Source organism: Pinus tabuliformis, chromosome 4_2, assembly GCF_031772625.1.
Source record: "Pinus tabuliformis cultivar Carrire ecotype Pingquan chromosome 4_2, CPIR1, whole genome shotgun sequence".
NCBI lineage: Eukaryota > Viridiplantae > Streptophyta > Pinopsida > Pinales > Pinaceae > Pinus > Pinus tabuliformis.
Window position 1 is genome coordinate 688,718,461 of NC_142304.1, and position 23,552 is coordinate 688,742,012.

Sequence of the window (23,552 nt, forward strand, 5' to 3'; positions counted from 1 at the left end):
AGGGTGATATTAATGACAAAGATCCCTATACAGATACAAAGGTAATGACAAAGATACCTCTGGATATTAATGCTTGGAGGGTGATATTAATGACAAAGATCCTGATTTTGCAACAAGACTAAAAAATTAGACATTTCTCGTGGTGGCAAGAGGCCCAAGCATAAGAAATAGATAATAGATTTACTTCTCTTCTCTAGTTTCTAGTAGCTTTTATAACTATTGACTCTTTCATATTTATTATGATATTTTTTTAAACAATATATGACAATTTAAGTTTGAAGTTGGCAATTATAACTCATTAGTAATGAATTATGAATATGATGCTTCATGAAAGTTGAAAGTTGTTTCATTTCGTTTCATTTTATAACATTTCATTTCATGTTAGATATTATTTGTTGTAATGGTTACACTTAGCTTACAAGTACAACTTTGGTGATCAATGATGATAAATGTTATATATTGAATTTTGAAAGCTTGAAACTTTAAGATTGATGAATCATGAGACTCAATATGTTGTATGTTACTTTGTTACTAACTTGCGGACGTGGTTGATGAAAATTATAACTTCTAGATGATTGTTGTTATATGGTTCAATCTATGCTTTTTTATGTTTTTTATATCTAATTCATCATTCTACATGTTTTTGTTGACATATATGTATCAAAAATTAAAAAATATAAAAAATATATATATATTTAAAAAATCGCTCCGGGATTCGCTCCCAAACCGGGAGCTTCTGAAAATGGTCGCTCCCGCTCCCGCTCCCGCTCCCGCTCCCCGCTTCCGCTCCCGCTCCCAAGTAACATTGCTCTGTGTTGTCCCTACGCAATCACTGCGTGGGCCTACGTCATTGCCTCTGAGGAACTGCATCACTTCCTCTACTCGATCGATTTGCTCTCAGGAGCCTCGACTTCAGCCCTCTCGGCTCAGAACATCAAACTCCCAGCTAAATTTTGGACTTCTGCACTGAAGACATTGCGTTGCTCTGTGTGAGCCCTTCGTGGCTCTGCGTCACCCTCACTGGGCATTGCGATGCTCTACGTGAGCCCTTCATGGCTTTGCGTCCCCTCACTAGGCACTGCACTGCCTCCTCTGCGTCTTTCTCTGCCTCTCTGCTATGTATTCTTGGCTCAGGAGAAGATTCTCCATCCAAAAACTCTCTACCCCTCTTTGCTTGATCACCACGAAATAACTGTGTTGCTTTAGCCTCAGCAATTCAATATCACTGATAAACTCTTTGTGTATGTTCTCCAAGTACCCATCAAGCCTTCTCTTATAATCCTCTCGCTGATCAATCAACGGCCCAGATTAGATTCTAATCAATGGCTAGGATCATATTGACTTGATCTCCGCCTTCTTCTAGAAGTTTCACCCACAGTTTAGATTAATACACATTAATTATTTTAATTTCCTAAGTTTAGACTTAGGATCTCACTAAAAATAATTAATTATTTTAATAAAACTATCTCCGGGTGGAATTTCCCAAAACGACTTCTGGGTATTGGAGAATGCATGTGTGTAAGCCTCCCTTCAAATGTTGAGACTTAGAGCACATCTGATGCTACCAGAAATAAACATAGTGGTCATGTAGTACAAGTTGTAAGGGTTTCAATTTCATTATCAAAGGAGTCCAAGTTGCTTTGTGAAGGTTTCACTTATACTAGTATGGTTTCAAACTTGAACGTCTTTCTAGTTTTGATAACAAGCCAAATAAGCATCTCTGTGCACTAATTCTGAGCGAAATTTTTTTCAAGTATATGTTGTGAGTAATCTGGACAAGAATATAGTTAAAGAACAATTTTTATCTAGTTGAAGGCAGTATTGATTCATTTGTCAAGGCTCACACTAAATTGCAGCAAAATTGCCACTGTCATCCTCAACAGTAAAGTTTTTTATATGGAATTCACTATCACATAACTTACAACAATTTGGAAAGGATGTTGACAGCTAGACAAAGACATTATCATGACAATATCCTTGACTTGACAAAGTTGTGAACAGGTCTTGTAATATGACCTTGAACAGTGAGTTGACAATTGTTAGTTGTATTCCCCTTACACGTATTTGACATTAAATGACCATGACAGCGTTTTGGACATTGGTGCATTGACATGGCCTTGTTTTAATGTGATAACTAGAGTGTACAGTGACTTGAATGCAACAGCTAAGCAAATGATAAACTTAACTAGTGATATAGACCTTGACTTGACTTGCCATAACTAGGCAGTGAGACATGGACAGCAAGGTAGTAGTGAACAAGTTGTTTTCTTTATCCTTTTAATATGATTTTGATTTCTTATACATAGAGGAGATAAGCTACAGTAAGACCTTGACAACAGTTGCTTGCTTTGACTGTGACTTTAACCTATAATGGATAGCAAGTGAAATCAACTAACACTGATTGACTTAGTGAGCATTCTATGATGTTTAACCTTGACTATATGTGACATGATAGTAATACCTTGACATAATTCCTTGAATAAGACTTAACTTTGACATATGGTTTGGGACAGTGAGTTTACATCTAGTCGACAATTCTTTGACTGTACTTGACCAAGATACTATATAACAATGTTGCAGTATTGTTTAAGACATTGAAATAGAGTTCACGCCTTAACCTTGGTATGACAGATTGAATTGACCTATAGACTGAAGCACATAGACATATGACAATATTGATCTAGGGTTTGCCTCATAGTTTGACCTAGGGATTTGTGTACAGTGATACAATTGTAATCTTGCAGGGCAGCAAGTGTTGAAGGCATTTTCCATCCAGTTGTACAGCATATTGAAGCAAGAATGGATAGCAGGTCTTGACTAGCTGAGCAGAAGTGTTTACACGTATGTTGGTAGCTCTCCAAGGACAGAGTTTGAAAAGCACAGATTGCAAGTCATCGGGATGACCTGAGGCAACTTGGCTTGTGCCATTATTTGATAGCAGTGCCAGATGGTTGCAGCATCGTGTGCAACCTGATTGTAGCAGTGGTTGTGCATTGATGACTATTCATTCATGAGCAGTGACATGCAGTGATGGCCGTCAGTTGTGCAATGATTTGTAGTGTGTAGAGCCCTAACTGTGCAGTTTTAACCAGATAATGTAAAGCCTAATGTAAGGCCCTAACTGTGTAACTGTAACAAGACAGTAACTGGAATTTAAAAATTTAAATGCAGAAGAATACCTGGAAATCAGTTGAAGGTGTTTTGGACTGTGGTTGTTCCTGCTGCTGCAGTTACCAAATCGCCCTTTTCCTCCCAGCCTATCTGGGGTCTACCTATATGGTCCCCAGATCCAGAAGACAAATCTTCTGGCCCCTGTGCCTAAAATTCCAAGAACAATTACTCAAATATCAAATTTCTCTCTACAGACTCACTCTGTCCCTCTGTCTATTACTTCTCAGTCTAACCTCCATTGTCTTCCCTTCACTGTGAGACTCTCCCCAATCCCCCTTCTTGAGAACCCCTTTCATATATTTATATCTGCCAAGGTCCTTTCTCATCTAGACCTCTCTTCACCGCCCTCATCTCTTCACCGCCTTCTAATAAAATATTGTTCCAAAATATCAAACGGTCACCACCCTTGTTGCCATTTATAATAATGTTTTCACTCTGTTATAAAATTCTTTTATGATTTTATGGCATGCTCACTTTTGATTACTTAATGTATATATTATAGATTCTTATTTTAATCTTTATAATATATATATAATGTCACATTTTTAGTTTGTATTATAATTCCTTTGTATATTATATATTGCATTAATGCCCTTGCTATTTTGAGTTTATATTATAATTCTCTTTTATTTGCATAAGTCATTACTTTTACTTTTCTTTGAACAATTACTAGTTATATTATGATGGTGGTATATATAACAAGTACCTCACAATATATTCATTATATCCTGGTGAGTTAGGTATTTACTCAGTACTTTAATAATTAATTTATTACCCTATACTTGGACTTTTCATAATTAGTTAGTACGTATACTAGTGCAGTACATGCGGCGCATGCATATGTAGCTATCATATGTGTTGAAGAATCTAGGGCAATTAGATATAGTAGGATTCTTCTAGACTTGATAACAATTTGTGAAGCACTTTTACAATTTATCTTGTTAGCTTGATCTTCTTCTCTTTGTAATATTCCTAGGGAATCTTTACAGTAAATAACAAAGCAAACATAGACATAAAAACCATGAAAATCAATCCATGAAATTGCACCAAAAACTGCTTTGCTGGGCCATTTTATTAATGAAGTGTGGCAAGTACAATAGTGCGGAAAATGCACCTAGGCTTGCCTCAAGGGCAAGCTTGACAGAACCCAGGCGTCAAACAGTAATATCAATGCTGGAAAGAACTGCTCCTCTAATGCTCTGCGCTGTCTCCCAGTAACTACAACTGCTCACTGGAAAGGAGCTGCAAGAAACGCCGCCTCCAGTGATCTGCAAGTGATGAAACTTCAGCCGCAAACTCCTTGGCCAAAACCCACAAAAATCCCGAAATGGTTTGGCCTGATTTGGACTTCCCAAAATCAACCCCCAAAGGCACTGTGCAATCCCCAGCGATTCTACACTGTCTGCTACAAAGATATAGCTGAAAACTCCACCTCCGGTGCTAAGAAAATTTTGAAACTTTATATTTGGGATCCTTGTAAAAAACCCAGAAAAACCCAGAAAGGGTTTCCCTTGGTTCCAAACTTCAAAATTTGACCCTTCACAGCTTGGCCCTCCACCAAATTCGAATTTTATTATTGTGGTTGCTCCTATCAATCTCTGCTCTCCAAACTACAACAATCCTCCTCCAATGGCCCTCCAAATGAAATCCCAGCAGCTCAGCTCCTAAATCCTTCTCTCAAGCCTCCCCACAATCAGCTCCACCAATGACTGCGCAGTCCTAGGACAAGTCTACGCAGGCCCAACCAAAGAAATTTGTCTTGCTGAGAAGGGCACTCTCAACTCCCATAAATTATCTTCCTTCACCTACAATTTGGACAAGGAATTGCCCAGTAATGGTATAGCCTCTAATTTCAATACCCCACTTCACCCAAGAACTGTGTGGTTCTTCTTCTGCGTCCAGGTTGAAGCTAAGGCAAGTTGTACCACCTGAGACTGGTCCCCCAAGTCTCCACAAAGTCGTGACAATACCTCCCTAGGGTGGCACTCATGGTCCACCGAAGAAGAGGGTGAGATTTCCCCTTGGAAACCTCTAGTGCTAAACAACACTTGTGACTCAGCTGAACAGCTAGAGCAACAATGTGTAAATGTCAAATTATCAAAAGGTCCCCAATGTTGCCTTCAACCCTCTATTTATAATTGTTGCCTCACCTTTCCTTGTGGGTCCCTCATCCAAATATTTCGACCTCCTTTCCACAAAATCGATTTTTCCTCCAAGGGTGTGTATTCCATGAGGGGTGGCCCCCATATTCCACTAATATTGAAGTTTTCAATTTCTCCTAAGTCCCATGTACCAAAAATGTCTCCAATGCTCAGATTACAAAATTTTGCTATGCTTAGCACTTCCCCAATAAACTTAGTTAATCCTATTAAATAAAAAAAATCAAAATTGGGGATATCACACTCTTCTTATTAATGCATGTGTGTTTACTTCATCAAACTGCTACCAAAAACACAAGATGTTGGCTCTTTGCCAGGGCAAAACCTCTCTCTCTTAGAGAGGAAAACCCTTACGTAAATTTCTCTTATTGAAGCTTCTATTGATCAATGCTAAACCTTAGACACTTGACAAGAATATCCTCCAGGCATAAGTCAAGTCCTTCCTCCTTCCTGCACTTCGTTTCTCTGGCACTTTGTCCTTCTCCTTCCGGCACTTCGTCCTCCTCCTTCTGGCACTTTGTTCTTCTTTCAACTTGTTGATAGATATTAGTACACTAGCTCTAGAAGACCTTAGTGAGATCCTTCACCAAGAGGATACCTTCTTTCTCTTGACCCAATCGAGCTTCTTCTTGATGTATAGTGCAAACTTGATATAGTAGTACTACAGCCCTAGTTTCTCGCACGTGTGGGAGGTTTCCCTTATGCTTTTAGCTCCTTTCTCCTTCGCTTGAGAGACCCTCTTCTTCACTTGAGTAGGAGGCCTTATAGGCCTAAGTTACTAGCCCAAACAAGGAGGAATATGTAACTGTGATCTTGCTGTTGTTATATCCGCAGACTGCCCTTCTTTTCTCGCACGTGTGACTGCATTTCTTCCTTAGAACAACCCTATAAACTTCGGTTTGTGTCTCTCCTTCTTCGCTACACTAGAGGCTCCTTGTACTTCGACTTTCTTCACCCTTTCTCAGTCTTTCTTCTTCGTTGATTTCAGAGGTAGATTGCCTTTTTGTTGGAGGAGTGGACAGCCTCTATATATAGAGGATTGTCCCTCCTTTAGGCCGACTTGACTTTTCTTGCTTTGGAATTGCTTCTTTGATGATGTCGTTGCATGGAGAATACTTGACTTTCCTGGAGGGATATCTTTTGACTCTTATACAAATATGTAGATGTTGTAACATGCCCTTAAGGGTCTTCAACATTTTCTTTTGACTCTTTGACTTACTTATAGCACTTTGACATGTGCTAGACCTATTTCAATGAGCAAGAAACTCATTGATAAATATAACAAAAATAATACTTCTTTTCTTGAATAAATACAAATATCAAAAGTACATTTATGAAGACCGAACCTAGTTACACTTTCTTCAACAATATGCATGCCTCGTATGCATGCTAATATTCCTATGTTCTCTGTATTTCGATGGGTCATTACATAGTGACAATGATATACAGTGTGCAGTGACAATGATGTGCAATTGAACAGTGATAGCTTGATGTGTAGCATTGTGCAGTGATCAGTTTATGGGAACAGTGATCAGTGGCTACCAAGATTCGACATTTATTCTACATCTTTCTTACAACTACTTTACATTGATTCAAAGTATAGGCGATCCAGTGTGACAATTGTGAAACATGATCTACCGACTCTTTTGGGTGATTGGAGTCACCATCAAATTGTGGCCTGAGAACGCTTCAAGGTGGCAGGGTGGTGTTAGGGCAAGTTGTGGCTTGCACAGAGAGTTGTGGCATCCATTCAATTGTGGTTGATAAACTAACAGGGCAGTGAAGCATCCTTTTTGACAGCAGCTAGTAAACAGAGTGTTGGGGCACTCTTCAGGTTGTGGCTTGATCTACAGGCCGTTGGGGCATCCTTCTAGTTGCAACAAGATATTAGGGTTTAGTAGTGTCCTACAGGTTGTGGCATGTGAATTAGGGGGTTGATGCATCCCTCAGTTGTAGTTGAAATCTTGATGTAAATAATATTTCTTTTAGAGAGAGAAGAACAATTACTAGAGAAGCATTCGGTGGTTTTTTCCCCGGAGGGGGTTTTCCACCTAAAAATTTGTGTCCATTGTTTTATCTTTTGGCATTGTTGTATGGTGTTGTCTACTATGGATTATTATCTGAAGAAAACAATGATAATAACTGAAGATTAACTAATGCTCTGAAAAAATATTAAAAAGTGCTAATTGGTAAGAAACACTGATTCACCCCCCCCCCTCAATGTTTCTAACACACATCATCATTTGTTTCTTTAGAAGAGATAGAAGGAGGACTAATTCTTACTTTTTCAAGAGCTGCATCTTCATCAAATGTTACATCTCTGCTGAAGTCTATTGTTCTTTGACTAGGTATATAAATTCTAAATGCTTTAGAATCTTCACAATAGCCCACAAACATACCTTTCTTACTTGAAGCCTCAAGCTTGTTCCTCTTTTCTTTTGGTACGTGAAAATAAACAGGACAGCCAACGATCCTTAAATGGTTAACATCAAGTTTCTTGCTTGTGAATAATTCTTCAGGAGTCTTGTCATATAATGCTCAATTAGGAGTCTTGTTTTGTACATATACGGCAATGTTGGCAGCTTCTCCCCATAGGAACTTTGGCACATTCTGATCATGTAGCATGGCACGAGAAGCCTCCATGATAGTTCTATTCTTTCTTTCTGCCACACCATTATGTTCAAGATTATATGGTACAATGGTCTCTTTCTTGATACCGGCTTCTCTACAAAAGTCAATGAATTCATTTGAAATGAATTCTCCTCCATTATCTGATCTAAAGACTTTCATTTTCTTTCCAGTTTGGTTTTCAATCAATGCTTTGAAATTTTTAAACATATCAAAGGCTTCATCTTTGTGCTTTAGAAAGTATATTCACGTTTTTCTAGAGAAATCATCCACAAAGGTGATATAATACAAATATCCACCTATGGATTTCACTGGCATAGGTCCACACAAATCTGAATGAATTAGCTATAGGATGTCATGAGAGTTGGTACTGATAGAGGGAAAAGATCCTCTCATTTTCTTTCCACTTTCACAACCAAGGCAAAAACCATCATGTTTTGATTGGATTTCTGGCATTCCATAAACCATTTTCTTTACTTTGGGCAATGCCTTATAATGAATATGAACAAATTTGTGGTTCCATAACTCGATTTGATTGAAATTGCATTCTTGAGCCATAGCTTTAATGGGTCTCCCATTGACCTTGTAAAGTCGTTCGACTCTCGATCCAAGAGTAAAATCATTTTTCATGTTTGTTTTCTCTAGCCAGGTTAGCACCTTTCCTTTTATAAAAGCCACCTTAATTCCTTTATCTTCGAGAGTAGATATAAATACAAGATTTTTCTTTAGACCAGGTACATATAAAACATCTTGAATATGAATAATTTCTCCAAGATCCAAATGAAAAGAAATTGAACCAAACCCTTTTACAGGGACTGTAGTGTTATCTCCAAGGATAATGTTTAAACCAAACTCCCTCTCAACCAAATTAGAGAGGACTTCTTTATAACTAGAGAAGTGCCTAGAGGCGCCACTATCCACTAACCAGCTATGTAAAGAATCTGGAGGAGAAGAACTAGACAAAGATGAAATCAGAAAGTACTTAGATTGAGAAGCAGCAACATTATTTTCATACCTTGTATTTTTGTATCTCTTTTGAGGACGAGGCTCTTGATCACGATCACTGCAAGCATTGCTTCTTCCTTCATATCTTCTTCCTCCATAATTCCTCCTTTTTTGATCAAGAGACTAATTATTGTAGTTGTTGCTACTCCTTTGATTATAAGAGGATCTTCTTTCTAGACAATCTCGAGCATAGTGCCCATGCTTGTGACAGTTAAAGCATTCAACATTCCTCATGCTCTTCTTGAAAAACTTGGGTTTGGACTTTGGCTTAGAATATTTTCCCTTTCCTTTCTTCTTCTTTGCTTGTGCAACGAAGGCAGATGGTTCTCCTTCTTCATGTCTCTGAATTCTGCCCCTTGAAATCATCCTTGATTCTTCCTGCTTGCATCTTCCGATCAATTCATCAAAAGTTGGCAGAACATTGTTATTGTTGATAGTAGTAATGAATACTTCCCAAGTTGTAGGAAGTCCATCAAGGGTTGTGTGTACCAATTCCCTATCAGACAGGGGCTCGCCAGCAGACAAAATTTGGTCCTTGAGTTTAGTAATCCTTATAAAATAAGACTGAATAGATTCTCCCTTATTCAATTTGATATCTTTGAGTTGTTTCTTCAGGTCAAGGACGTGATTCAGATTTTGGACTTCAAACATGCTAACAATCTTGTCACACATTTCCTTAGATGTCTATAGTTTGGAGATACATGTAAGAAGATGGTTTTTCAAAGAATCAATGATAATTTTGCGGGCTTTGATCTCACCTTTCTTGTATCTTGCTTTAGCAGCAGCAGGGGAATTTTCAAGAGGTTGGGGTACACCTCCTTGGACATACTCTAGAACATCTTCTCCATCCAAGTTGGTGTCCAGACTAAGTTTCCAAGCAGCATAATTTGAAGCCCCAGTCAAGTTCTCGTTGTCCTTGAAGAAGGATGTAGCCATCTAAACTGATATGTTGTTGTATTTCGAGCAGCAAATAAGGTCTTTAGCAGATAACTACCTTAAGCTCATTGTTCTTGAGCTTATCCTCACCACAGCTCTGATTCCATGTTAAATTTTTCAAATTTTTGAGATCATAAACCATAGAAGACAATCAATGAACAGCAAGACACGGGATTTGGTCCAAGACCAGGGAAAAACCCCACTATGGGGGAAAACCCTTTTTAAAATGATCTTCTATTAGATCGTCTTCAAATGTTCAGCAGAGATACATAATCAGAGTACAAAACCCCTTTTAAAAATAACAGTAGTAACAACCCTTTTTAATATGACAGCTTCAAAATACCACCACAAGCCTCCAAAGGCTTCCAAAACAAGAGTAGTAGACACAAGTGCATGAACAAAGTGCACAAGTATGAGAGCTAAATACTGAGAGCAATATTCTCCAAATGCAAGATCATAATGCTACTGAAGCGAGGGCAATATACCAGCAATTTATATCAATGTTGTGAACATCGACATCGAGATAAAATCAATAAGGGTCCAAAAAACCAAAAAGTCGAGAAAATCGAGAAAATATCAGTAAAAATCGACAAAATTTGACAAAATTAAGATACCATAAAAATATCTTTAAAATCGACAAACATCGGCTAGGCCAAAAAAATCATGATTTCGAGATAAAACTGGGATGTTATCGAGATGTTCACAACACTGATTTATATAGACATTTGACGGGGATCGAATGTGTGCCTCTTAGGAGCCCAGCCAACTTGAACAATAGTAGGTCGATAAATAATTTTGGAGGCAAATCTTAATTCAAACATTTCGTTTCTTTTCAAGATAAAAATACCAACCATAGCTACCATATTTCCAACGGACACAACTGGGCACAGTGACCTAGAGAGACATCTACTTCACACTCCAACAAAAAGTGAGAGTCCAAAGCACAGGTAAAAATTTTCCAACAACCAAATAAAAAATCCTTCAAAACATTTCCAAATTTCTTTTATTTTTTTGCATTATGACAGGTTATATGCCTGTTGGTTTTTACTGTTGTTGAAATTTCTAAGTCTATCCATTAGAAATTTAATCTGTATTCTTCTGGTTTATTTCTTCTACTTGTTAATTACGAACAAGTTATTTAAAACATATAAATAATGAAATAAACACAATACAGTCTCAACCATCTACAGATCAACAGCTGAAAGAAAACAAACACACAAGTGACACCGTTATTTTTGGACAACTCGTCCCCAGAAAAACCCAATGCGAGAAAACCGGTGCAACAATTCTGAGGGTTTATTATTATGCAGTATATCCTTGAGTACAACTGGGTGCCAAACTAGCTCACCCGACAGAGAAAAATAACCGGCAATAATACCTCTCTATTCGGAAGCAGGTATTCAGAAAACCTGCCCCACGAAACCCTCTCCAGCAACACTGAAGCACTGCATCAGCCCTCCTGGCCTCTGCGTCAGCCTTAGAACCCTCTACGTCAACCCTCTAAGGCACTGTGCAACCTCTGGGACCCTCTGCGTCACTCCTGTTGCCCTCTGCGTGGATGACACAGGCCCTCTGGCCTCTGCGTTGTCTCTACTGGGCTCTGCGTGGCCTGCTCTGGCTTCTGCGTCTACCTCTCTGCCTCTACACTAGTCTCTCGACACTATCTCTGCCTCTTTGTCCAGTACTCACTGCCCCTCGCTACTAATCACTAATTCGACTTTACTTAGCAACCTCGCTCTAGTAAATCGAATGACTAATCACTCTGGTGTGTCTTCCAACTCACCCTCAAGCCTCCCCTTATACTTTTCCTGTTGGTCCTTCAACGGTCCAGATTACATCTCTAATCAACGGCTAAGATTAGATTTGGCTTGATCCGTGACTTTTGGAACCTTCTAACCCAGTTTTATATTGCTACCCATTAATATTTTATTTTTCCTAAGTTTAGACTTAGGAACTCCATTAAAAATATTAATTATTTTAATATCTCCCAAACCAAGTAGAATCTGCCCAAACCATTTCTGGGTCTTGGAGATCTCATGTGCTTTAGCCTCTTCACAAATTGTCATGGCAAGAGTACATCCGATGCTACCCCAAATCAACACTCCCTCTTAGCGAGGATTGTGCTCTAGTAATACTCCTCACTGAGCATCACACTAATTATCTGACACTGGTACCTATGCTGATGCTAGGCCTCCCTGCCCAACATCCTCTGCACTACTGCATCATGTACTGCTGCCCATGGCCCTGCCACTGCCACTATTGCATTCGTACGGCAGCTCGCTCTACATTTGTGTTTTTGTTGGTCCATCCTCCCAACACTGCATCTGCACTGCATCCCCCTCTCATCATGTTGCATCGTGTTACTGCCAACTGCAACTCAGTTACTAAGAAGTAAGTAACTGATCCACCCAACTTCTGACATCCCTGTTAGGCTAGAAACACTCCCGATGTTGAAGCTCTCTCTGCCACTAACAAGTGCTCCCTCTATTGCCTTTGCGCTGCTGCAACAACTCCCTGCATCTCGCACCGCTGCAAACCTTTATGTGCCATATTGCACTGTTGCAATGTCCTCCGTGTCTCTGCACTGCTGCAGCCTACTAGCTCTGCACTGCCCGGGACTCCTGCACTATAACACTCTCTGTCGCTTCATCCTCATTCGTTTCTACCGACATCCGCCAGTCTTGCTACTCTCTCTTCGGGGCTCCCGTAGCAAGAATCTGATCCAAGAGTTTGGATACCTCAAGGATCTTGCCCCTCATCGCCTATAGTTTGCCTGACTACAGTTCGATGTCTCCCCACCTCTTCTCTAGAGGTACATGAGCACTCATGGCACAATCGTCATCCTCCTCTACCTCCTTTTTCGCCTTCGTCGACGCTGCCTTAGAGTCAGACGCCTCTCCCTTATTCTTCTTCCTCGAACACTGGCTCGCATAATGACCTAGTTCCCCACAGTTGAAGCACTTGACCTTGGATAGGTCCTTTTTCTTCCTCTTCTCCTGCTTTCCCGCAGATGCCAGAGCTGCATCCTCTTCTTCTTCCTTCTTAATTTGGACTCCTTTGCTGCTACTTCCCATCTCACTCAGTCGTCTAATCTCTTCTTGACAAAGAGTCGCCCACAATTTTTCCCAATCTTGAAGAGTCGCCATGCCCAGAATGCTCTCGACAAATGTCTCCCAATCCTCAGAGACTGCGTTTAGGGTGATCCTCACCATCAGCTCCTGATCGGGCGTGGCCCCTATGGAAGTCAGTTGGACTCGGATCTCCTTCAATCTACCGAGGAAGTGATCTATCTGCTCCCCCTTTTGCATCTGGTATGATCGTTGTTGTTTCTCAAGTAACATCCTCCTCTGCACGGAGGTATGCTCATACAACTTCTTCAAGGTGTCCCACATTTCCTGTGTCGTCTCCTTCTCGGCAATATGTTGGACCACATGATCCTTGACCCCATCAAGGATGATGCATTTCACCTTGGCCATTGTCTCCTCGTACTTTTCATTCTCAACCGGGTCAACTGGGATCACCACTGTTCTCAAGGCGAAGGCCTTGATGCGATGTCTATTTGTAATGGACAGGATCCTGGCCTTCCAGACCACAAAGTTGGATGCCCCGCCCAGCCTGCCCCGATCCCTCAGCCCATTCATGGCCATCTCTCTGCTCTTCTCGTCGATGTTGGCATTATGATATAGGCGTTGTCCTTGATGGCAACTCACTCAGATGAAAGATCACGGTGCAGCATGAGAACAACAAAGAATTACAGATCAGTCTACACATAATGAAGAAAGAGAGGTATACGCAGGTTCACCTTGACCAAGCTGCGTATACATGCAGGTTCACTGTATATAAGTTGCGTATACGTTGGAAGTACACACGCACTTTCGCAGAAGGAAAAGCATGTATATATTGGAAAACTAAGCTTTTGGTCCGTGGTATTTGGTCCATGGTATTTTGATCCATGGTATTGGTCTAAGGTATCTAGTTCGAGGTATTGACCCTAGGTATTTGGTCCAAGGTATTGGTCCCAAGTGGTTTTGGTCCATGGTATTAAGAAAGGCCTAAAACCATAAAAGGAGGAGAAGATCATTAGGCCAAAAGGGTGCAAGTATTGAATATCTGATGAAGTGTGAGATCCAGTATGCAAGTTATGGGTTTGTGATGCTTTGCTTGATCTGAACTAAGGATGCACCTATGTGGATGATGATGGATGATGGATTGGGATCTTAAGGCTTGGAATGTATTATCATTATGTGGTTTGATCATGGATAGACTAGATCTAAATATTGACGCATGTTTTATTCTGCAAATGTTATGATCTGGGTATGACTGAATTTTGAAATAGTTGTAAAGTTTTTAAGTTAGTATTTGCAGATATGTACGCGGGTTCACTTTGGTAAAAGCGCGTATACACACTGGTTCGGCTCATCAAAGTAGCATATACATTATGAAATATGATATCTAAATTTGCAGTTGGTTCTAGTGGTTGTTGCAAAGTTCTGGGTTCTGCTCTGTGTTCTGGTGACTGTGTTTTGATGACAGGGCTTCAGTGATTCAGTTGTTGGGTGATTCAGAGATTGATGATTGAATGATTGGTTAATGCAATAGTTGTATTGCAGTGGTGATTGATTTTGAGCTTCAATGTTGTTAATGGGTCCAGTATGAAAATTGGATGAAACGTGGCCTTCATATTATGGTGTTGTGTTCCAGGAGTATCCAATCTGAAAATTTATGAAACGTGGTCCCTGGAGGAGGAGAGAAGGTCATAGCCCTCTGTAGGTCGGCGCCTACGTACTGGTAAACATATCGACCAGTACAAGAGCCAGGGGGTTGGAGCCCCCTTCCAGTAGTAGCTGGAAAACGAGTGAAGGTTGGAGCCTTCAGTAGGTCGACGCCTACGTACTAGTAAACAAATCGGCTAATACAAAAGCTAGGAGGTTGTAGCTCCCTTCCAATAGTAGCTGGAGAACGAGAGAAGGTTGTAGCCTTCTACAGGTGGGTGCCTGCGTACTGGTATGAGTCTACACCAGTACAAGATTGTAAACAGGTTTTTCTTATATTAAAAAAAGACAGCAGCAGGTGGTTTTTGTCCCGCATTGGGTTTCCACCTTATATCTTGGAGTTCATGTGTGTTTCTTATGTGTGATGGTTTGTTCTGATATTACTGCACATGGTTACTGTTTATATGGTTAATGAAGTACTGATGCACTGATTAAAGATCAACATATGATGAATTAATTGAATCATAAGATTGCTTGATATACGTTGGTTGCCTTAAACACAGCTGCGTATACACGCAAGTTACCTTCACTAAAGTAGTGTATATGAATTTGAGTATGAAAAGAAAAAGATTATTGATTTGACTAATACTGATTCACCCCCCTCTCAGTATTATTTCCAACAGTCGACTCCTCTGAGTCTCTCTACTTCCCTCTAGAAGTTCTCTCTTCGACTCCTGCTGAGTCTCTCTACTTCCCGCCTGGAAGTTCTCTGCTAGACTCCCTCTGAGTCTTGATTTCCCTCCTGGAAATTTGCCTGCCAACCGTCAAGTCATACCTCTCCGATCTTCTGTGCACCTGCAACTCTAATCCAGATTCTTTGGCTAGAAATCCGCCTCGGTAGCAACTCCCTCTACCTTGGTTTTTCCCTGTTAGGTATTGTTCTGCCCACAGTACCCCACCAGCTTCACTCCCCGCAACTGCCCACAGCTTCCTATGCCCCGGAACTAAAGGACTGAGCCTCTAGGCTCTGCGCAATCCCAGCACTGGCAAAAATGCTCCCTCAGCCAACTGCATCAACCCTCCTGGTCTCTACGTGGCTCTGCGTGAGCCTTTTTCTGCCTTCCTCAGACTCCGCGCTGGCCTCTCTCTGGCCCGGACTAATGACGCAGCGCCTCTACGTCAACCCTTCTTCTGTCGCTTTCTGCAAGGATCAGCTTCTGTCACTCGGGACAGTTGATTCTGCTGCAAATGCTCTGCTTCAACTGATGCCTTCAGCTCTCCTGTGATCTGCAACCACCCTCTGATACCATGTTGAAATTTCTAAGTCTATCCGTTAGAAATTTAATCTGTATTCTTCTGGTTTATTTCTTCTACTTTTTAATTACGAACAAGTTATTTAAAACATATAAATAACGAAATAAACACAATAGTCTCAACCATCTATAGATCAACAGCTAAAAGAAAAAAACACACAAGTGACACCATTATTTTTGGACAACTCGTCCCTGGAAAAACCCAATGCGGGAAAATTGGTGTAGCAATTCTGAGGGTTTATTATTATGCAGTATATCCTTGAGTACAACTGGGTGCCAAACTGGCTCACCCGACAGAGAAAAATAATCAGCAATAATACCTCTCTATTTGGAAGCAAGTATTCACAAAACCTGCCCCACGAAACCCTCTCCAACAACACTAAAGCACTGCGCCAGCCTTCTTGGCCTCTGCGTCAACCTCCAAACCCTTTGCATCAGCCCTCTTAGGCACTACGCAGCCTCTGGGATCCTCTGCGTCACTCCTGCTGCCCTCTACGTGGATGACACAGGCCCTCTGGCCTCTGCGCTGTCTCTGTTAGGCTCTGCGTGGCCTGCTTTGGCTTCTGCGTCTGCCTCTCTGCCTCTGCACTGGTCTCTCGGCACTATCTTTGCCTCTCTGTCCAATACTCACTGCCCCTCACTGCTGATCACTGATTCAACTTTTCTTAGCAACCCCGCTCTAGTAAATCGAATGACTGGTCACTCTGGTGTGTCTTCCCACTGACCCTCAAGCCTCCTCTTATACTTTTCTTGTTGGTCCTTCAACGGCCGAGATTACATCTCTAATCAACGGCTAAGATTAGGTTTGGCTTGATCCATGACTTTTGGAACCTTCTAACCCAATTTTATTTTAATACCCATCAATATTTTAATTTTCCTAAGTTTAGACTTAGGAACTCCATTAAAAAATATTAATTATTTTAATATCTCCCAAATCGGTTAGAATCTGCCCAAACCATTTCTGGGTCTTGGAGATCTCATGTGCTTTAGCCTCTCCACCAATTTTCATGGCTAGAGCACATCCGATGCTACCCCAAATCAACAACTATCACATTAATTTACAACAATTTTTTATTGGGGAATATTGAATAAATTGCTAGATCAAAACCCCGCTTAGGTACAAGTTAACATTGTTTGCATTTTACACTTATACCTAGCCTTTTGGTTGCAAATTACCATGTTAAGAGGGTGTTTTGTTTGCTAGACCTGCATGTTCAGCCATCAGAAAACAAGTTCTACTAGTGTACAAGTAAGTATATTGCATTAAAACTTGTAATTTTCAGCTCTTTACTTATCTATCAGTAATATTTTCACATTAGAGTTAAATAAAATTCATTTTCCAGCTATTTAAATTGAATATTAATTTTTTGGAGATTTTGAGTTATTAAACATAGCCCAGAATTCTGAAAATCAATTTCCAACTAGCTAGAAATTGACTTTTCAGCCCAAATTTGATAGAGGGGAGGCCCCAAAGCCTCTACAATCACCCTCTATCCTCTCTACACTCTAGGGTAACTCCCTAGAGGTGTTTTTCACACAGTAGATTGGCTGCTGCATCAAATTAGTTTGCTGTTTTTGCGTTTTTCACAGGTTTTTACAGGCTGTCATACAAGACAAGAAGTTTTTAACTCATAACTCCTTAACCATACTTCAGAATCAAGAAATAATCACATATTTGGTTAAGGTAATTCCAGTAGACCAAAATCCATAGTTCTCAAAATATATAATTGAAGTATTTTGACTACTAATATTTGTTGTAGAGATATGCTTTGTTTTTAGTACCATTTTATGCAGGTCAGTAAACAAATCAAGAACACCTCCACCCCATTGACTCCATATAAGGCATTGGACATCAACTGAAGCTACTGGGGAATATTTAGGGACTCCTCCCTTGGCTGTTTAGGAGGTGTTGGGCCTAAACAACAGGGGCTCGAGCCGAAGTGACAGCGTGTCTTTTCCCTATGTGTGCTCATCTAGCAAGGCTGCCAGGACCTTAGCGGCCCTGCTAAAAAGATCGGTAATACTTCTAATTCGTTTTAATTTGTGTATTCAGAGATTCATAATATACTTCTATTGTTTTGTCAATCAATAATATTTCATCCATAGTGAGTCTAGTGATACTTTGGCTTTTAATTTATATTGCTTAGCAAAGGACTCTTTGCCTATAGTTTGCAATTTGACAAGTTTTTAAATTTATGTTGCCTTAATTTTATTTTTTAACTTCAACCATTGAGTTTTGAGTCTTTGACTATGACTATTTAGGCAAGTGATTTCACTATCTTTTAACTTCAGTGAGCAAGGGCTGACTATGAATTTTTTGACTAGTGATTTCCACCTGTTATGAACCTACCAAATGGTTCATTAACTGAGTGTACATCAAAAAGACCACAAAGACTCATAAATGTAATATGAAAAGACAAAGTTATGAATAAGATATAATAAAAATGAATAGGATTATACAATTGAAGAACTCATAAATGTAATGTCAAAAGACATAAATAAGATATAATTGAAATGAATGCGATGATAGAATTGAACAATATGATCTCTAAATATAGAGTTGAAAAGATGGATCACAGAGATAATATAAGATAATTATATTAGTGTCCAACAAATGACCACAAAGGTAGGGCGATGGGACTATTGAGTACCATGATATCAATTCAAAACAACAGTACTAAAAAGTCTCCTATGCCACCAGTCAAACCAGTTTAGGCAGCAAAACGGTCGTACCACTGGTTCCAGTCCAGTTCCAATAACATTGCTTCCAAGAGGTCTAATGACTATTCCTGTTCACCTATGACTCATCATATTTCTCCTAAATGAATAGAAACATAATTTGCAATACACCATAATCCCTAGGATTAGGTATCTAACAAGAACTTGGACAATATTTGGATGTGCCCAAGTATGGAGTCGCACTAAACTTGTCCCAAGAGAATATTGTAATTAGAGGGTTAATCTTAAATTTAGAAGAGGAATATCTCAGGTATCACCTAACATAGTCGTAGCATTATACTGTAATACTTCACCTTTGTAATGAACTTTTCATCGGAGAGTGAGAATTTATGGAACATTAGTTTCCATGCAGAGCATTTGTGCACTTGCTCAGTTTCTGGGCATATTTCATTTCAAATCCAAATAGTTCTCTATATTTTCGTTCAAGGATTTAAGCATAATGCATAGCATGAAGTAGCTTCTCTTCAGTCGATTAACAGTCACAACTTCCAAGAAAAAAAATGAGTTAAAGTCTGATGTTCCAAACACCAATTCTTGATGTTATAGAAGATAAATGTGCCAAGTTACACAATTAAATAGGGCACACTTGCCAATACCAAAGCCAGAGCCAATATAAGTAATACAACCGGTTAAATCAAAGACCTCCACTATATTGCATCTACACTAATAAATCATTAGATGACTTCCATTCAGATCGGACAACAAGATGAATATTTCAAATCTCAACATAGTCATGAATCTTTATTACAGCAAAGAATTATAGAACACCAGTTGCAACAAAAATCAAGATGACAGTCACAATTCAATTCAAATAAAACTCAAATCGTAGAATCTCACTGGACCCACAAGTAACATACCTGATCCGAGAATCTTTTTTGAATCTCCTTGCCAAGAAGGACGGCATCAAGCTGCATAGTCCGATGGATATTACATCATTTTGAACTAGAATAACTGCATTAAAGCCTTCTAGCATAAAAGGGAACCTTCTTACCTGTTCAGTTTTGCCCTTAGCTTTGACAAACTCCAGTTCAAGTCTTAACAAGACCAGCTTGAATTTTTTTTCCGGTGGAACAAACCTGAATATATTCCAGAATCAAGGTCCATATATAGAGTCAAAGGCAGTATGTTGAAAATATAGTTTAGAATACATAAGTCATGATTCGCTAACATTCACACTTGAGAGTTAATGTTGAATGACATTCCAAAATAGCAAAACCATGAGTGATACAAGAATAGAAAATGCCAACCTACTGACTGAAACAGTATCCCCTGTAGAAAGCCTAGCATGGCGCCGCTGAATAGCATTCAAAGCAATTAAACCATCCTGTATGCTTTCATGCGCAGTGGAACTTTGTTAAGTATTAACAGCATGGAGACTATCAGTTTACCAAAATGAATGATTTTCAAGAATCTCATAACATGCAAACAGTATAATCCATTGCCAGAGTACAAGGGCTACATGAGAAAACACATACTGGAATTAATTTTTATAAAAGAGTGAAACCTTAAAAAAAATTGTAACAATATGGAACCTATATGGAATTCACCACTTTCTGGTTGCTTCTTTGGTTGTAGATTAATAAACCTGAGAATGTAGTAGAAGACTGAAATAAATGGCTTTTGTGAACTCAGTTTAGTTCAACAGTGATGCAATTAATCTTTGATCCAATTTTGACAGCTTAATAGCAATATCATGTAAGAAATCTGTGATGGACCCCATCACGATACACATCAAAATCGCAAAGTGTATGGATGATAATCAGGATGGATAGAACTTAGGACACAGGAATCACAAGAAAAATAAGTCACGTATTATACAACAAAAGGTTGAAACAAAGGAAAAAGAATCTCCAAGATGTTAGTAAGCAACAGACCTCCCATTCCATAGAAATATGCAAGACATCTATGATGGACCCAATCAAGGTACACATCAAAATTGCAAAGAGTGTGGATAATAATCAGGATGGTTAGAACTTAGGACACAGGATAATCACAAGGAATACAAGAAAAATAAGTCATATATTGTACAACAAAAAGTTGAAACAAAGGGACAAGAATCTCCAAGATGTCGGTAAGCAACAGACCTCCCATTCTATAAAAATGGAAGGAAGTTCAAGAGCATAGAAAATAGAAGTAGGTTAAATAATGCACGATGACTGGAAAGGCATACATACGTGAAAATGACTCAAAAGGAAAAGCCAAAAGCTATGAATAATATAGAGTGCAAGCCCTTATAAAATTGATTATTTTGTCCATGCTGTATAGGATTAAACACAACTTAACAAGATACATAGTCACACAAAAACATATCTTGCCAGAATACAGGTAATAATAAGGTAATGAAAAGAAACCACATTAACAGGGCATCATGGTCATAGAAGTGCAGATTTAAGTAAATATCAGCATGTCATGTGTATATATGTAGAAGGGATGTTGATTCTCAAGAAAATAAACTCATAAGAGTCATAACCAGCAACTAGTAGGTACTCCTAGTTCATTTACAAGTACTTCGGAGAGTATTTTACTCTTGCTGTGAGCACGGTGCATCATGGGTGAGAGTCTCAATGAAGGCATTTTGAGTCATAGTCCCTTTTCATCTATATTTGACATTGCTTGAGCTTGGTCACACTACTTAAGCTGTTGCATCAAGCATGTCGAGTGAGTGAGTTGGCACATGTGAGCATGTGCTTTCTTGACCTGTGTACATGTACGTGGGGCACACTTCTTGAGTTAGTTACTTGAAGAAGCATCCTTGGCATATGGGAGGCACACTATTGGGGGAAGATTCCTCTTGGAGGGTGCATGAGTTGATTAAGGTTAGGTGGACCTAGTCCAGGGTTTAACCCTTTACTCATAACTCACTCGTCCTCTTACCCTATAAAAGGAAGGACATGTGCATCGCTTCATTACCTGAACACTATTGCCTATTTTGCTCAAGTGAAGAGTAGTATTAGATCAAGATGTGATCTTCTAGTTAGACCACCTTGCTTTATGAGCTCATGGGAAGTTGTTTGACTTTGCATCGCAAGTTTAGGAGAAGTTGATTTTGCTGTTATGTAGTCTTCTCTTCAATGTAATAGAAAGAGGTGATTGTTGTTGCAGATCTTGCATTTTGATCTGATTTTCCAGATTTCATGTATCTTTGTGTACTGCTGTTGAAACTGAGCATGCTAATCTGATTCTTCTAAATCTGAATTTTTATTATTCCTGGGTTGGTGCAGCTCTGAATTATGTTGATTTTCTAGTGCAAACAAGACTAGTACAATTTTTCAAACTGATAACTACTTCCAATGATACAATTTGACTTCTTTAGAGCATTTCAATCATTAAGCAGTTTCACATGAAAATTTTCAACCATTAATTTTAGTAGAGCAATATAGATCACAGAAAATACAATGAACAAGAGACACAAAAAACCCCACAAAGGGGAAAACCCAGTAATCTTTCCTTATGAGAGAGAATTCAATTTATCAAAATGTTCATCAAAATATTCCAGTCAAAATGCCAATATCTGACCTCAATATTTGCCAAGTCAAAACCAGTAAAATGAGAGAAAAGTCAACACAATGGTCAAAGTCCAAGTCTGCAACAGAGGACCAAATTTCAGCATGAGGTAGCTGGTCAAAGGGCCGAAATTCAGTCCCGTAGTCTCCACAGAACTTCAGTCAAATATGAGTTTGACCTGCAGTCAAACTTTCAGCCAACGGCCCAAAACAGAGTCAAATCTTTGGTTAAAGATAGTCAATGATCCACAGATAACATCAGGCCTCCAACTTCAGTCAAAAACTTGGTCAAACATCAGCAAGAATACCCAAGTCAATGCTGGTCAAAGTGGAAACAAGAAAGGTCAAACTTCGCTGGAAACTTCAGACTTCTTTCTCCTTCACACGTGTGAACAGAACTCTTTGATTTGTCATTTGAGTGAGTGTGATGTGATGCCAAATGAGGTCAATCGAATGCCAATATATATGTGTGCTAGGAGATGGGTTTTGACCTTGGGGTCAAACCCCTTCAAGTGTTGAGGCCGACTTGGACAACTTGAAAAATACAAAATTTCTTCTTTGTTTTGCCAATGAAAATACCGACCGAAACAAGCAATTTTCAACACTCCCTCTTAGCTAGGGAGGTACTTTCATTCTCTCTCTCAAGATCAATCTCCCCGACCAATCCACTAGTCTCTCAGTGATGACCTAAGGGAGAGATCACAAAGTCAATCTCATCACCATAAGGAAAGATAGTATCAAACTCATCCCACAAGACAAACCCAATGGCATAAATGGTCAACACCCAACTGACCATGGGATCAATCAATGAGGCCAAAACTCTCCAACCATATGAAATGATTTCCCATTCAAGCACAACGACTCGAGATTATTCAAAATAAATCTTCCCAACCAAGTCCACTTGGTCTCTCAATCAAACACAATGACTCAAGGAAGAGAACTCAAAATTAGTGTCCCCAACCAAACCCACTGGTCTCTCAATCAAACACAATGACTTAAGGGATCACTCCAAGCCTCAAAACCAAACTCCCCAACCACATTGGTTTCTCAGTCAATCTCAATGACCCAAGGGAGTAATCAGGACAATCTTCCCAACCATAGACCATGGTCTCTCAGCTAAGCCCAAGGAAGTGTGAAGGCTTTGGGAGAAGGGCTAAAGTCCAGCGAAGAAATGAAGGATGTCTTGAATCTTGGATCAGCTCTATAGTGCGAAATTTTCTATGAAACTAGGGTTTCCACAGGTCCGATTTTGGAAGAAGCATAAGCACACTTTGTTTGGAGAGCAGTTCTTATTGTGAGTAGTTGGCCTGGTCTCAGAGAGTTTGTTTTGGGTCTTAGGTCTTGGAAGTCTCCTTTGAAGTTTATAAGAAGTTCTGATGGGTTTGC

The 23,552-nt window shown here is 39.5% G+C and overlaps 1 protein-coding gene across 1 annotated transcript in view; it reads right to left on the reverse strand.

Annotated features, from left to right (window-relative positions):
• The window catches only part of LOC149171324 (vesicle-fusing ATPase-like), a 492,059-nt gene that overhangs the window by 446,864 nt on the left and 21,643 nt on the right, over positions 1–23,552 (reverse strand). Inside the window, exons 2-4 of the mRNA XM_089424048.1 lie at positions 19,911–20,006; positions 19,655–19,739; positions 19,521–19,571 (exon numbers count right to left, since the gene is read on the reverse strand). Of these exons, the coding sequence (XP_089280174.1) occupies positions 19,521–19,571; positions 19,655–19,739; positions 19,911–20,006 (232 nt within the window). The remainder of the gene's footprint in view (positions 1–19,520; positions 19,572–19,654; positions 19,740–19,910; positions 20,007–23,552) is intronic.